General features: G+C 39.6%; 2 protein-coding genes across 7 annotated transcripts in view; one reads left to right on the plus strand and one right to left on the minus strand.

Moving 5' to 3' along the window:
• The first annotated feature begins 174 nt into the window (after window positions 1–174).
• Window positions 175–902, plus strand: LOC143885478 (protein SPIRAL1-like 5). The gene is made up of 2 exons (XM_077389690.1): window positions 175–483; window positions 560–902. The coding sequence occupies exons 1-2, from the start codon at window positions 259–261 to the stop codon at window positions 632–634; spliced, it is 300 nt and encodes a 99-aa protein (XP_077245805.1). The 5' UTR covers window positions 175–258; the 3' UTR covers window positions 635–902.
• Window positions 903–13,479: 12,577 nt separating this feature from the next.
• The window catches only part of LOC143875438 (ARM repeat superfamily protein), a 45,801-nt gene continuing 42,709 nt past the window's right edge, over window positions 13,480–16,571 (minus strand). For all 6 annotated transcript variants that reach the window (XM_077376982.1, XM_077376981.1, XM_077376977.1 and 3 more), the window contains one exon: window positions 13,480–14,173. In XM_077376982.1, the coding sequence (XP_077233097.1) occupies window positions 13,544–14,173 (630 nt within the window). In that variant the 3' untranslated portion in view covers window positions 13,480–13,543. The remainder of the gene's footprint in view (window positions 14,174–16,571) is intronic.

The raw sequence follows: 16,571 nt of genomic DNA on the forward strand, positions 1-16,571 counted from the left end.
TTTAATTTCTGTTCAAAGTGTACTTGTGAAATGACAATGAATGGAAGCGTGCTACGGTGCACATGCAGACATGCCTGTTTAATTTTAATCAACATTACACATATACATACACACATACATACACACATATATATGGACACGACTCCTCCTACAGTCATTTGTTTTCCTTATATATTGATCCATCCCTTGGGCTGGTAAATAGGTCTCTTTTCTTCCATCTGTATTGATAACTTCAACAAAGGAATTTGGAATTCAGCCATGAGTAGAGGTGGAAGCTCTGGAGGGGGGCAGAGCTCTCTCGGCTACCTCTTCGGTTCCGAGAAGCCTCCAAGCCCATCTGAGGTCTCTAAAAAGGCAAAAAATCCTCCACCCAACGACGATAAGATCACCACTGCAGCAACACCAGCAGTCCCTTCCCCAAAACAAACTGCCTCTAACAACTACCACAGAGCTCAAGGCCAGAACACAGGCAACTTTATTACTGTGAGTAGACAACATATCTATGTCAATACATATTGTGCCTTGTTTTGTACATGAATTTTAATAGTCTTTGTTTCAGGATCGTCCTACCACCAAGGTGCAATCAGTTCCGGGAGGAGACTCATCTCTTGGCTACTTGTTTGGAGACAAATGAGATTTCACACTACAAGGAAGGTCCTTTTAATTAAAATAAAAAACTATTTACCAGCGTACATCGTCCGGAGTTCATATAAAACTGCCGGCGGTCATGAACGCATGGAAAAACTAGCTTTGCTGTGATGTGATTGTCTGTATCATGGGAATGATGTAAAGATTTATGTGCGTTTCCAGTGTGGATTTGTACTAGATTAAGAGATGTGATTGCCATGAATGTTAGGGTTTTAAAAGTATTTATTAATGATATGATGGTTTTTGCTTTGATATGGTATACTGTGGGAAGAGACATATGCTCCTATTCAGTTTGGTAATCTGTTTTAAGACTGCCTAATATGGAAGCAGAGACAAATGCTTTGTTGCTTTCTTTCATTAACTGCATGTTCCTATCAAACTGATCCTCAATTATAGTTTTCCTATTCTGAACAAAAAATTTCTGATATTGTGTAGAGTAAATCTTGTAGCTTCGTGGAAAGGACTGTACTAGTAAATCCTGTGAACAAACGTTATGCACCCAAAGACTCTCTCTCTCTCTCTCTCTCTCTCTCTCTCTCTCTCTCTCTCTCTCTCTCTCTCTCTCTCTCTCTCTCTCTCTCTACATACCCATACCAATAAGCAAATGCTTTTCATAGGAACTATGTTAGGTACACTCCGCATTATTTTCAAATATACATTTTATATGTAAGTATTATTTTCAAGAATCACCTTGTTTCCAAATAAACGTTTTATTTCTACCCCTATTCGATTGTATTTTTGTCATTTCTATCAATAAAGCTAGGAAGTTTGAAAAAAATATTAAAAAACTTCATTTTCATCATTTTTTGCAAACAAAATCTTCCGAATGAACTGGTTTTTCAAATCTAGGATTTGTTTCCTCCTCCGTTGCTATTTTTTTTATGTTACTCCAATTTAGCTCTTTTTTTTTATGAAATTTATTTAGATTAAGGGAACAAATGGTTTTCCATACTCTTCTTAAGGTCTTGGGTAAGTTTTAAGATGTGCTTAAATGAGATCTAGTGTTGGATTTTAAAATTAAAACCTCTAAATTACTGTAATTTATTTCAAGATGATCTCCAAGATCTTCATAGGAACTAAAAAAATAGGGTTCTCTCTTAATCTCAAGTGGTAAATAGCCAATGTTGAGACCTTTTTTTCATGTGAACACTCTACCACAAGTCTTATAATGTTTTATTTAATGTATTACACTTAGCCACTAAAATATGTTGAGGAATGCATGAAACTTGAGATGATATTTTAGATTTTATAATTTGATGTATTGACAACTATTTTAGAATTTTTGATATATAAAAAGTTTTCATATCATGTTTTACTAACATGACAACAAAATTTTAAACCGATTTGTTTTCACTCCCATCATATATGTTATGAAATTTTGTGTTATAGATGTTTTATCATGTCTTTTGGTTAATTTTAACATCATATATTTTGTACGTGTTCATACGATTGTGTTGGAAACAATACTTTCTCTCACTCTAAATAAATTTTCTGAGTTTCTGCCTACTATCAGTCAGGTAAAGAAACATAATATTTCTATCCCCTTTAATTATCAGTCATGTAAACGAGGACATTTGTAGGAAAATATGATTACGAGGGTGTGAAAAATAGGGTTACAAGATCTCATTCTTGTTCTTGACTCTATTTCTCTCTTAATCTTGGATTAGATCAACCCTTCCATATCTTACTCTAGCTTTCTCTCTTTCCTCGCTTGGCCATTACTTACAGTGGACAATCAAAACACAATGAAAGGCCTATGACTTCTAGGTACATGTCATCTTTTATTCATTTCAGCAAATTACCCATCTTATGACTTCTAGGTACAGATAATTTTTTATCCATATACATTACCCAATATTTCCTACCTACATAAATCATTTCCATCAGATTTACACATTTATTTCTCTTGATTAGTTTTAAGAAAGAGATCAGGATCAAGAAAAGAGAAAAGATTCCGAGTGGAAAGGAGAGCGGTTTATGAACTCAATCAAGGGTGGGTGTGAAAATGAAGGGGATGAAAAAAGTGAACAAGAGAAATATGAAAGGCGGCCTGTGATTACGCATTGCAGAAGCTTTGAATCACATCTAAACAAAAAAAATTATTCCCAAAGCCTTTAACCCATGATCCTAGTTACTAGATATCTTCGGTAATGAATTTAAATTTGGGAGTCTATAAAACATTACCATAACAAAATCAAGTTGATAATCACTGTGTGATCCACTCCCGCTTAGTATTCAACGTTTCTCAAACCTGAGCGCTCCGGAGTCGAAGTAGTGACTTCTATGGTTTTTGCTTGGCTTGAAAGAAGATGAAGAGGACACTTTTCTGAGATCCAATCTGAACTAAAACTTAAAGCAAGATCTTTTGCCTTTGTATTAGACCATATGCCCTAAAAGCCAATAACTCTTGTGTTGAACCTTATATTACAAATGGAATTCATGACATCTTATTGGATACTATAATTGAATGTGTGTGATGTGCATACTTTTGGCACATATTCATCCTTGGGTAGCATAGTAGGAATATCATGCCCATGAATTCATAGATCATAAGGGGCGGGGTGATATGATATTCCAATTCTTTGCAAACCTTAAAGGTTCCTGGTTGGGGTTGAGACTGGACATCTGTTCATGTACACAACCAACATCAGACCTGCCTCCATACAAGAATTGGGTGGCTTATCTCAGCCATTGGGGTAGTGGACCCTAAGCAGGCAGAATGGGTGTAGTGAATGGTCCACGCACTGAACAGGATCACACTAGAATAGGATTTGGACAATAATTAAATAAGGATAAGGCTATTCTACCTAGACATGACTCTTTATATGTCCTTAAACCCGAGGTCATATTATTCAATGGGCTTGCCTTATGGCATTGGTCCACTTTAGAGTGAATTTTCGTTAGGGGTCACTTACGGGTAGTACGAGGTCATAGAGTAACCTACGAGATCAATAGGGATGCCCAATAGGGGATACTCCACCCCCTTTGTGAGGAAAGTTACTTACAATTTTAGTCATAGCAGGAGCCTTCTAAAATATCTAACCAGGTGGTTTTGATAAGTGGTTTATCAAAAGTTTTTCCAAAATATTTGATGTTTTGAAAAGGAAATTTACAAATGCATATATTTACAGGCCCAGGCATGTGAATTGAAAGGTATACCATAGGGCGGGTCAAGGGGGTAGTAAATGTCCGCCCCATGGGCCCACCCAGTAAGTGCGGATTTGGAGGAAGGACGTACACATAAGCTGTGATTAGGGGTATTAGATGATTTGAAGGTCACCTTCAGAGTTATGTCACGGTGGGGTCCACTTGCCCCATGCGATCGTAGTGTGATTACAGAGCGAGGTCACAGTGGAACCATTTTAGGTTCTGCACGGATGGATGAGATCCGTTGTATGAGATACAGGGAGGATTTACATTGTATATATGGTGTAAGCACTTTTGTGCATATACAGTGTATAATATCTAATTAATTAATAAGATTAATTAATTAGTGAGGGATAAATAGAATACTGATTTCCTATTGGTTGTTTAATTAGCTAATATGATTGGCTAATTTGAATTAAAGTGATAAGGATAGAATGTTGCTTAATGGTCTCTATTTGGCACTATATAAATATTATATCAAATTCGTTTTCTATTAGCTCTTGGACATACATAGCAAAAAATGTCCAACCTTTTTTCTCTCCCTACATAATTCCAAAAACCCTTCAACTTTCTCTTTCACATTCTTTCACCTCCACATCCCTCTTCCACTTTAGAACTAGACCAGGACAAAAAGTTCTTCAATCCTCTATGTCTATGGCAATCAAACAAAACCACCAATTCAACTTTCGGGACGGCGTTCTTTGAGAAGGAGCAAAGTGAAGCAACGAGTAGATCAAGCACATTCGGATAACAAACTCAATGATGTTTTCTTATTCTTCTGTATTTTTATTCAGATCACCACTAATCATCTAGCAACTAGGTATCTTGGGAAAAAGAATTAAAGGGATCGATTTTTTTTTATATCAATCCCTCCTAGGTATTTCGTTGTGCCACTAAATCTATTCTTCATTGATTCAAATGCCCGATGGAACCAAGCCAGGAGCCCAAAGCCACCATCGGATGTCGCTTTGAAGCATCCAATAATAAAAGAGAATTGAAAAGAAGAAGAAGAGATGGAAGATCACTGAAGTAGATCAGATGGTTCATTAGATTGTAATGGAGATCAATCTTCAAAGTGGGTTACAAGGCTTTTAAAGCTATTAAATGTTTTCAAAACCACTCTTTTTGAAGTATTTCAAACTCCCAAAAGTGTTTCAAAACGAACCCAAAACATACTTTGAAAATATCATGAAAGGGGAATCAAAATGGGACAAAAACAAGATTTCTATGAGGCATAGACGTTGGACGTGATGTGTGGCCAGACGTGTTTCCAGACGTTTGCCCCATCGTATGTGGGGATCAAAGTGTAAAATGCCACTATGTTGATAAGGCCAGACGTCTGCTCAGATCGTCTGCCAGTGGGGGTAGATTTGTCTTTTCCCGCAACGACTAGTTTTGCTTTTTGCGCAATATTTACTACTTTGCCCTCCAACTGCTATATTCTTTCTTGGGCTATAAAAACCATATCAAATGGTGTATTTAGAGGACTTTTACACTTGGAAAAATCTCTCAACACTTGAAAATTTTTAGCTTCACTTTTAAACCCTGCGCACAGACCACAAGCTCATATACACACCCTTGGTGCACTGACCGACTGTGCCGGGGTAGATTGACATCGGAACAACACCGATCTCTAATTTATCTTGTGTCATCGTGACTTGCAGCCTAATCTTTGTTTGCAAGACCTCCCCTACTTGAGCGTCACATCTCTCTCTCTCTCTCTCTCTCTCTCTCTCTTCAGAATGGGAGGAGAGGGTTTGATGGAGGAGGCAAAAAGGAGGGAGGTTTTGGAAAGAAGAGTATGGCGATCGAAGAATAGTGTTAGGTACCTTACCGATACGCCAAAAGCTCCAGAGCTGATGGAACGCGTTAGGCAAGGCCCTTTAAACCTGTCCCATACCAGGCTCGGTCCCACCCAGTCCCATTCCTAGGCGGGCCCCCACTCAGAACCGTAACAAATAGAAGTGGGAGGAGAGTTTCCTCTCATATGTGAAGAGTTTTGCGAGGAAAGGGGGAGGGAAAAAGAGGGGAATGGCAAGAAGAACGCCATCATCGAAGGAAAAGGAAGGCAAATGATCTCGGGCAAATAGAAAGTTTAAGGTGTGTTCAGCAACCATCCTCCACACACATTTTAGGGTGCGTTGAATGAGAAATCCCAAAAATCACATTTGGTGACAAAATTCACTAAGCCCATTTCTTCATAATCCCTTTTTTTCGCAGTTAAGGAAGGGGTAATAATGAGATTTTCCGAAGCTACTACAATCCGCTTCGGAAGATTCTCATTATCAAGAAACCAGAAAATGGTCACCTAACACACCCTTACTTTCCAAGGAAAGTGGAATGACATCTTTTAAATGGTTTTTTTCTTTGTCCATTTTGGGAAAAACAATTATTCAAGAAAATTAAAGTTCACTATAAATGGATCACCAAATCCTAGAACAAGTGGGGAAGGAAATAAAAAAACTAAATCTAAACATGTCCTGTAAATTTAAGTTGAGAGAGAGAGAGAGAGATCAGTTCTGACGTAGTGGGTCCGACTCTTAACTTTTCAGATACACTCAGGATTCTCGAGATACATCACTTTTGAGGATAAATTCTCGAACACTCTAAACGTTGGTACCGGAGTTTCAAAAACAAACCCATGGCTACCGAGATTTCATTTGCTACCACCTTCAGAGGCTTCCCTTTTGGTCGTTACCCCTTCTCAGGCCCCAAACCCAAGTTCTTCAACTCAATTCTCCGGCCGGATGGGATTTTTCCGACGAGAATGAGGAGAAAGAGCCTGACCAATAATGGGTTCATTACCCGTAATAAAATACATGGGACTGTGGTTGAAGAGGAGGAAAAAGAAGATGAATTCACCCCCTTGGTTGATGAATTCACCCTGGATTTTTTTAAATGGACGCAACAGCCCACACCATAAGATGGTCCAAACCGTCCACTTGACGGGCCACAACCTAAATAAGTTGTGCCCCAAAAATCATTACCATAGGATGATTCCAACTGTCTGATCTAAAGAGGGACTCACATTATGGAAACTTATATAGATCCGACGGTTGGGGATCATCCTATGGAAATTTTAATTTTAAATTTTCCCTTTTTTCTTTAAAGTATAATTAAAATTTCATTTTTTTCCTTTTATGAATAGAGTGGAGAAGTACGCATTTCCGAAATGTTCGGTACATTCGCCCTGGCCCTTTGGGAATGTACCGAACATTTCGGTTTTGGGCTCGGTGGGCTCACCGTGCCCTCTGGCACGCCTCTTTGTGGAATATGCACGAGGTATTTTTATTTAAGACAACTGTATCTGCTCGATCAAATAGATAAATCATTTACTCCGTCGGCTTAAAATACAGTGAGGCCCTAATGCAAACCATTCATTTGATGGGCCCTTGCATAGATAGGGTGTGCACAAAATATAAACTCATTTCATGGGCCCTCTCATAGATAGGGTGTGCCCAAAATATAAACTCATTTGATGGGCCCTTGCATAGATAGGGTGTGCCCAAAATATCAGCTCTATAGGATCATCCCAACCCTTCGATAGGTGGAGGTTAAAATGGACAGATATAAACATTCAAAAATCTGTCCAGATTTTACCTCCACAGGTCGAAGGGTTAGGGTGATCCTAACGAGCTGATTTTTTGGGCACACGCTATCTATGTTAGGTCCTATCAAATGAATGCTTTGGATCATCCAAAGAATGTGGGCACATTGTTTTTCTGTCCCACAGAGTAGATAAGTTATTTACTCGATCGACTAGTTACACTTTTCTCTTTTTTATTTTCACTGTGATTTTTGGGTATTGTTGATGAGTTACTCATGGGAGGTGATTTATGTTAACGTTCGCACCCTTCTTATTTAAGTCACACCACCGGCCGAGAGACGGTCCCTTCAAGCTAAGTCACGCCACCCCTTCTTATTTAAGTCACACCACCAGCCGAGAGACGGTCCCTTCAAGCTAAACGATGTTTTCGCTATTATCAATGCGGTTCCCGCCATTGCTCTCCTCTCCTATGGTTTCTTCAACAAAGGCCTCGTCCCTGGCCTCTGTTTTGGTGCTGTGAGTATATATATTTTTCTCATTTCCCTTCTATACCCTTCATCAATCCCCTAAATTATATTCTACTTCATTGAGGGTAGTCTGGTCTTTTAATAACCTTACGAAGAAATTTAATATTTAAAAAAGGGCGATGATATTTTCACTCATGCAGTACGCATACACCCCCCTCACAAATCACATTATATGGGGGGCGCATGCGAGCTGCACGGGGTGAAAATATATATGATATGCAATGTTTTTCCCAGCCTGTCTCTATTCTCATATCTCATCTCTTCCTTTTCTGTATGTTCGTATACATTAAACAAAAGTTAGTAGTGATGGATTCAATTTACCATTGCTAATAATTTTTCGCATTGTTTACATCATCTTTCCTATCAGAAGTTCCTGCTATATTTTTCATTCAGGGCGATGACATTTATTGATCGCCGTTATTGAAATCATTACGCATAGGATGTTAAACGCGCGAATAAAGATTTTGACTTTAGTGCTAGATGTTACCGTCAATAATTACTTTCGTCGTGATGGTAATGGAAAATTGCCGCAGTAATGGGAAATGTGCAATGGTTTCTGATTATTTTTTTCTACTACAAGAAAAAATGAATATTTCGATGCCATTCTTACCGTCGCTATTTATCCTTCTCTAAAGCAAAAGAATTGGAGACGGTAGATTTTACCACCACATATTATATTTATATGCCGTCGAGCAATTTTAAACCATCGCAATATATTGAGTTTTAGGGACGCTTAATTATTAATCGACACTCTATCAAATCAAAAAATATATTTAATACATTTTTCATAAATTGTTTGATGATGGCTAAAATGTACTGATCAATTTTCCGCGTTGATGACATCAGGTTTCTCGCCAGTTGTTTTCGTCATATAATTTAATTTATGGAGACAGTAGAAACGAACCATCACTTTAGAGTTCAATAGGCGACGGATACTATCCGTCACCGATTGATTTTTTTTACTTTGCTGCCAAACCTTACCACCAATTATTACCGTGTTAGCGTTAGTATCGGATAACTGTCGCTGATAATTGATTGAATGATGGTTAGGAACCGTTGCCAATTTAATTTTTTGCCTTTGGGGCCGAATGTGGCCACCACTTAATGATATGTTGTACTAGCGGCAATTATAATAGACCATCGCTAAATGAACATTCCACTCATAATAATTAAGCTACGGCAATCATGTGTTATTCGGTGACAGATAATCTGCCGTCGCTAAAAAAGCATCAAATAATTCAATATAAGTAAAAGTTCAGGGTAATGCTCTTGTGGGAGCCACTTGCCCAATGCGATCGTAGTTTAACTACATTGTGTGAGATCACAGTAGGGTCCATGGTGGGCCCTATATGAACGATCATTGGATCCCTGCGACGATCCCACTCACAACTCACTAGACCCTTGAGGATGGTTGGACAATACAGGTTTCCGATTTGATCGGGAGGAGGTGCACTGTACATAGCGTGCATAAAAGAATTAATTGTGCACTTGTATTAATTGTGCACTTGATGGTTGGGGTACTTGTATTAATTCAAGATTAAATCCAACTGGATGGGACTTAAGTAAAGTAATTGTGCACATGCTTAATTAATACTTGATTCTTCTTTTCAATCGCTTGAAATCCAATCTTAGGGGACGGAAAGGTTCCGGTCTTTGACCACCCCCCTTCAATTTGAATTTCTGATCCTCGCCTCGGGAGAAGCTAGCACACCCACACCTAATGCACGCACCATCACGCACACGCTCCTTGAGCTCACATACACACACCAGGACCGAACGAGGACCAAAAGCCGCGCCAACACTATTTTTGGCACACTCGGTGGGACAATATGAGTTGGAGTGGCGTTAACTGGCCCATAATACACGAAGTAAGACACAGGAGCCAATGCTTCCGGAAATGTTAGTGAATCAAATGTCTCCGAAAGCACTAGAATGCAGAATAGAAGGAATATTGACGAGGAGAATCCTTTCCTGGAGGAAAATCTAAATACCACTCCTCCCATTAGAGTGTCTCTCTCACGTGGACAAAGTTCTGAAGCGCCCATGTCATTCCAAGATATGGTAGCTACACTTAGGCAAGACGAGAATTCCCATGAGTTGTCACAAATGGTAGCCCGCTAGATCTCTGAGCTGATGAGGCCCTTTTAGTCTTCTACGAGAATATTTCTAGGCAGGTAGATAGACTGTTTGGCTTGATAGACCGATAAAATAGTGCTGACCGCATCAGTACAACCGCCCCTCTGGTAGAGTAGGATGCCAGTCCCAGAGCCTCCATCTAACAGGGTTGTGCTTTTGAGTTCTAGTGCTTAACCAGAGGGCGGAATCATGTTCGTCTAGGTCCCCAGACTGAATCCTGTTTCAGAAGGCCCTTTAAGTGGCTCCTCTGTATTTTCCCGAGGCGAATCAAGTCAAAATTCGGCCCCAGGATTTAATCCGTCACCGAACTCGTCAATGGGTAGTGATTTTATCATTGCCGTTCCTTCACAACAGGCAAGGTCTTCAGTGGCGGATCAACTAGACCTAGGGGCCACTAGGTAAAACGAAGGCATGACTGATCCTAGTGGCGAAGCGATGAATGGTAATGGAACTATGGAACTGGTGTGACAACGAACAACACCCATAACCAAAACCAACCTCATACACCACCTCCGAACCCCCAAACGGCTACGGGAGTTCCTGTTCATGGTGGAGCTGTGGGGCAATCGGTGCCACTGGATCCAAGGATGGTCAACCCTTCGTTAGGGGTAATTACATCCCCCAAAATCCTGGCCTGAACAGAGACCAAGTAATGGAAATGATTCAACAACAACTCGGTCTGATGTTCAGACTGATAAATAGGACAATGTACAAGAAACCAAACCTGATTGGTTCGACCACTACTACCCTTACGCTCGAGGTTTTCGAGTTCCTGAGTTCACCCTTTCTTCTTGGGAAGACAATCAATCTACCGTCGAGCATATAGGCTGTCTCACTACCCAATGTGGGGAGGCGAGTTACGAAGTGTACAAACTTCGACTCTCCTAACTCCCTAATAGTGGTATATTAGTCTGCTACCTAATAGTGTTGAAACATGGGCGGATATGGAGTATACCTTTCATTCCCAGTTCTACTGAACTGAACCCGAAGTTAACATTGCGGATTTGGCTAGGCTGTGCCAGTTATCCGATGAATCAGTGGAACTATACATTGCCCGATTTAAGAGGGCTATGAATATATGCCACTCTAACTTACAACATGCCAATTATGTAAAGCTGGCCCAAAATGGGTTAAGTTTGGAATGAGGAAAAAATTTGCAAGTCAAGAATTTATAAATCTCTACGAATTGACTTCCCAGGCTTCCAGATACGAGAGCCTGATAAAAGAAGAAGAAAGAAAGATCTCATCGAAGGGAACCTATTATGGGGACCCAATTGTGAGATTACCTTAGTCGAGGCTGAAATGGATCCACCTGATGAGGATCATCTTGACCAGCTGATGTCAGCGTGGCCGATCTTGTAGGTAACAAGCCCTATCCCTACAAGGCACTGGCTAGGCCACAAAAGCCAAATGAAAATTCTAATGGCAATTTCCAAGCTCTTCGCTCAGTCCGAAGGAATTACTATGATGCTGGTAAGCAGTAGTCCTTTGACATTTACTTAAAGATAAACAGTTGAAATTGCTAGAGGGCCACATCATTCCTTCTCCTGATGAATTGAAAAATAAAAAGCATTGCAAATGGCACCATGCTTGGAGCTATAACACTAACAATTGTGTCATTTTTCGCAATGCTTTGCAGAAGGCCATCACCGATGGGCGGCTCAAGTTTCTTAAAAAGGAATAACGGGTTATGACTACTGATGAAGACCCATTCTCTCTTTGGAAGTTACTGTGGTCTCAGTAGCCCCAAATAGTGAAACAGCCAATCAGCCAAATCGGAATAAAACTGGGGGGCAAGGTCGAGGCAATACCAAAGAACAACTTTCGGTCACAGAACGCCTGTTCGACCGGAATGCGGACCTGGCTGTCTTTGGCTTAACTAAATAAGAAATTCAAGGAGCCCCTGATATTGCCAGGAAACTCTCCGATTTTTATCCCCAACACCTTTGATAGTGGTGGTTTGCATAAGGTTCAAATAGATTTCACTCTCATATTATGATTGTTTTGTTCTTGTACACATGGAATGGATTATAATAAGAGGCAGAATGCCTGTGATTGACTAAATTTCTATGCTCATTCGTTGGTGAGATTGCTAGTAATATGACCATGACAGGTTATTCGATCTAATAACTGATCTAATGACTACATGATTTGTTATTAATAATTTCACTAAAACAAAAATATAACATTAGAAAGGTGGACATTATTATCCACATTTAAAAAAATTCGATTGTTATGGGTGTAAGGCTCAGATGCAGGCCAAGTGGGAGAATATTTGGTTTTATCCTAAGTAGCCTTGGCAAAGATCCAACCATTGGATCATAGGTTGGCCATGTTCAATCAAAGGGTTTAACACGGATAAACACAATCAGTGTTCATCTGGATGTTGGATGAAACGTAGACAGTAAGGAGAGAGGGCGTCAAGGGAGTCTTGTCCCTCTCAACCCTGTACATAAGCACTCTTGGGTCGCTGCTCTCACACACACACAACTCGTTTGCAATCTACATGGGGCTAGTACAGTGAAGAGAGAACTAAGGATGCAGAGACTAGCTATGAGGATTGTGAAAATGATTAAAAAGTGAATTCCTTATAAAACCTTGTTTTTCATCCCAATTAGAACGTTTGTAATTTGAAAAACGATCTATCACATCCTTGTTGAATAAAAATTAAAATACCCTTATCTTTAAAATTGCACTTAATCAATAGAGCCAGCTAAGCCATGTTTTCACCATATGTCCTCTGTTAAGAGATTTTATATGGAGCTCGAGCGTAAGGTCTCGTGCATGAGCATGAGGGACTGCCAATATTTGATCCAACACCAGCCCACTTTTTAAGAGGCTGCTGTTGGATAAAAAAAATCAAGGGTGGTACTTTTATGGAACCGCCTACACTAGACTTCACGTGCAGGGGCACCATATAGTTTCTCTGCAATCTGGTTAAGGTTTTCCCAAGGATGATGATCTTAAAATCTCCTTTTTCCCTAAGTATATGACTGACTACCTATGTCGGGATCAAACGAATGAAATCATGTTGGGGTTGAATCTTGGTTCAAGGAAGATAATAGTGATGAATCTTCAAAATAAGGATCCCTTGCATGTTGTTTCCGTTAAAGAAAGAAATAAAACATTGACAGGACGAGAACCTTCTCTCTCTACTGTTGATCCATTGTTTTTAATACAGGATTCTACTCGACTGTTGAGTGTTTTTTATTGTTAACTGTTCATATGACCCTTCTCTCGTTTCTCTAAACCAGAGATTTTATACTATGAAAGGGCGTACAAACATGTAATAGGAGTACAACCTTGATATTTGATCCAACAACAGCTCACTTTTTGAGAAGCTGCTGTTGGATCAAATATCAATGGTGGTACTACTTCCAACATACCACCTTTACGTGTTTGTACGCCCACTCATCATATAACTTCTCCTCTAAACCATTATCTGCCTAACAAATGGGTTGTGCACGAAAAAGATACTGTAAAGACTTACTATTGAACAAAAGGAAAATTGAATAAATACCGTTATTCAACTGTACATCTATGTAAAAACTTCTGACTGGAGCTTTCGAAACACCATTTCTGCTGCGGAAAGGTTGACATCAAAGCCGAAAGTTTCTCCTCCATACTGCCTGTAGAGATAATCCTTGGGAGACGGCGGAGGAGGGAGGAGTTGGGGGATTTCAGTTAAATCTTCGTGGGGTGGAAAAGGTTTATCTTTCACCAAAGAGAAATATATATCCGCAACAAGAAGCCAAATAAGGTCAGGGTCAATGGAAGCAAGCCCAGATAATGCATTTATGGAAGGATCACGGAGACCAGTGACACTACTACAAGCAATCCCTACGATAAGACCACTAACCTTCTTGAGGACTGCTTCGAAAGCTGGTGCACTTATCTTATTCTTAGAGATGTCGGCAATCATTTCGAGCACAGATGCTTGAACTTTCAAACTGGATATCTCTGCAACTGAGTCCGAAGAAGATGTAGAAGTGCCTCTGTAAGGAAGAAGAATGTGTTTCTTCTCTTTTGAAATGGGTTTTCGCTGAAAGGGTGATGCCGTTAGCAATTTCCAAAAGTGTGATCCATCGGTTTGGAACCGGCGAGTGAAAAAACCTCCTCCACAGACTTGCACTACTCTGCTCACGACAGTCAAGCATCTCCGTACAACCTGTAGAGAAAACAAAGTGAGATTATAATCTTCCTATTGGAGGAGGAATAACAGCTAAAATCATCTCAACATATTGCTAGCACTTGACATGATAGAAATCAGATATTTATATTACCAATCTAGACAAATATAAGAAGACAGATCATGCAATCAAATAATTCAGATTTAATAGTGTGTATATATATATATATGAGAAAAGCGTTTTTGCGCTGCAGCGTAGGTAGCTTAACTGCGCTTTAGTGGTTTATAAAGCCTCCCATTGGTTCATATAGCGCGTCCCCCTTTGAAATGTATAGCGGGTCCACAAGAAAGGAACCAATGGGAGGCTTTATAAACCACTAAAGCACAGTTAAGCTCCCTGCGTCGCAGCGTGCGTGTGTGTAATCACCTTTATACTAAACAATCCAATTTCAAGTGGCATTTACTACTACTTTCATTGTTATTTTATGTTTCAAAATATGCATATTTCCTTCCAATGTTCTGTTTTGTGATCCCACCTCAAATGCGCACTACACAAAGCAACAATTGTCCATAGCACATGGATCACCATAAATTAGCCAAATAACATTCACCTGTCACATGCATTGTGCTCATGCATAGGACAAACATTTTCACTATGGTTGAAGTGGAAGCTTGCCTCAGAAGTTCTGTGCGACCGTAAAATCCCTACCAAGTTGAAGGGAAAGTTTTATAAGACAGCTGTGAGGCCAGCCATATTGTACGGCTCAGAATGTTGGGCCACCAAGAAGCAGCGTGTGCATAAGATGAGTGTAGCAGAGATGTGAATGCTTAGATGGATGTGCGGCCACACAAGGCTAGATAGAATTAAAAATGAAGACATTCGTAAAAAGGTGGGGGTGGCTCCAATTGAGGAGAAGATGAGAGAGCACCGCTTAAGATAGTTTGGACAGATCCAACATAGGCCTTTGGATGCTCCGGTGAGAAGAGGCGACTCGTGCCAAATTGATGGAGTAAAAAGACGTAGGGGCAGACCGAAAACAACTTGGTAGAAACATTGAGGAAAGACTTGATAGCTAGGAACATAACAGAGAACATGACCTTGGATACGATAGAATGAAAGAAAATAATCCACGTAGAAGAACCCAACTAGAACCAGGATTAGAGCCAGGTAGATTCCTTTTACCTTCTTCATGATTTTTTCTAAAGGATTCATTTAGCTGACCCCAACTAGTTTGGGACAAAGGCTTTCTTGAGTTGAGTTGAGTTAGAGTATAATCATTTTGGTTCTAACTTCTAACTATCAAATAATTCACTTCTTGTATGAAGTAAGTGCTTCAATCCAATATCCAACTAGTATCTTTGTACCTGAACAAACTAGAAAAGCAGGGAGCCAATTTGTAAATCAGTTTTAAGCCTTTCGCTCACTCTGAAGAGCTCCCTCAATCCACAGCAATAATGATGCTGCAAGCATGCTAAGGCACTACATCTTTAATCTAGTAGTCTGTTATACAGCGTTTTAAGCTGTCACAAGTCTTGCAATTAGCAGTCTTTTTTTTTTCCTCAACTGAAAGATTTTTTTTAGTTGGTACCGAAATAAACTTAATTGAACTTGATTGTTATCTGGGTTCTTCAATGTCAGGGTATATTGTTTGTACCTGAAGTATATTTATTAATAAGTTTACTGGTAACAAAACTACAAGAGAAAAAACCTACATGCACGGACCCTCAAAATAGGCCATTGATTCATACTAGTTCTCAAAATTTCCAAGATATCATTTCTAAAAGTAGTAGGATTCCAGCTTCTAATGTTTTCTTGCAATTGACAGTCACATCCACCGACCGGTCCAAACCAGAATCCCCTTCCTTGAACTGAGTGCTGAATTGTCCAGCTCTCTGTCCTGCATTACAATCTTAGTCTTGCATTGTTGACGGAATTTTCCAATAGGCTTCTTGTCTTAGTAGGAATTCTGCAACTGTATTTAAGGAATCTCCATCAATGATAATCTTTTGAGTCCCTTGAAGTCGGACAGCTTTCAATACATAAGCAACACCTATTACTTCCACTTTTAAACCCAGTTTAGACCCCAAAGTATTGAAAAGGCTTCTATTACTACTAGTTGTGTATCATGAACAATGTATACTGCTCCTGCAGAGACGAGCTCCATCGAAATTAAGCTTAAGGAAACCCTCCAGTGGTGGGCACCAAGTAAATACTAATTGCCGGAGTCAGATGCCTCAATGGACAGAGATTATTGCTTCCAATGCTCAATACTGGTGGCATCATCCTATGGTTAATATCTAGGATCTGCATTATGCTGACAGTATTCTGAAATATCTTTCTTTTAGATGGTAACTTGTATTAAAATTGCAAAAGATAACAAGGAGGGCGAGATGTCCTAATACAATGAGATTGACAAAAGTTTAGTCAATTGGGAAA

Source organism: Tasmannia lanceolata, unplaced genomic scaffold (genome assembly GCF_043159265.1).
Source record: "Tasmannia lanceolata isolate RefF3 unplaced genomic scaffold, GAP_Taslan_0.1 ptg000002l, whole genome shotgun sequence".
Lineage (NCBI taxonomy): Eukaryota > Viridiplantae > Streptophyta > Magnoliopsida > Canellales > Winteraceae > Tasmannia > Tasmannia lanceolata.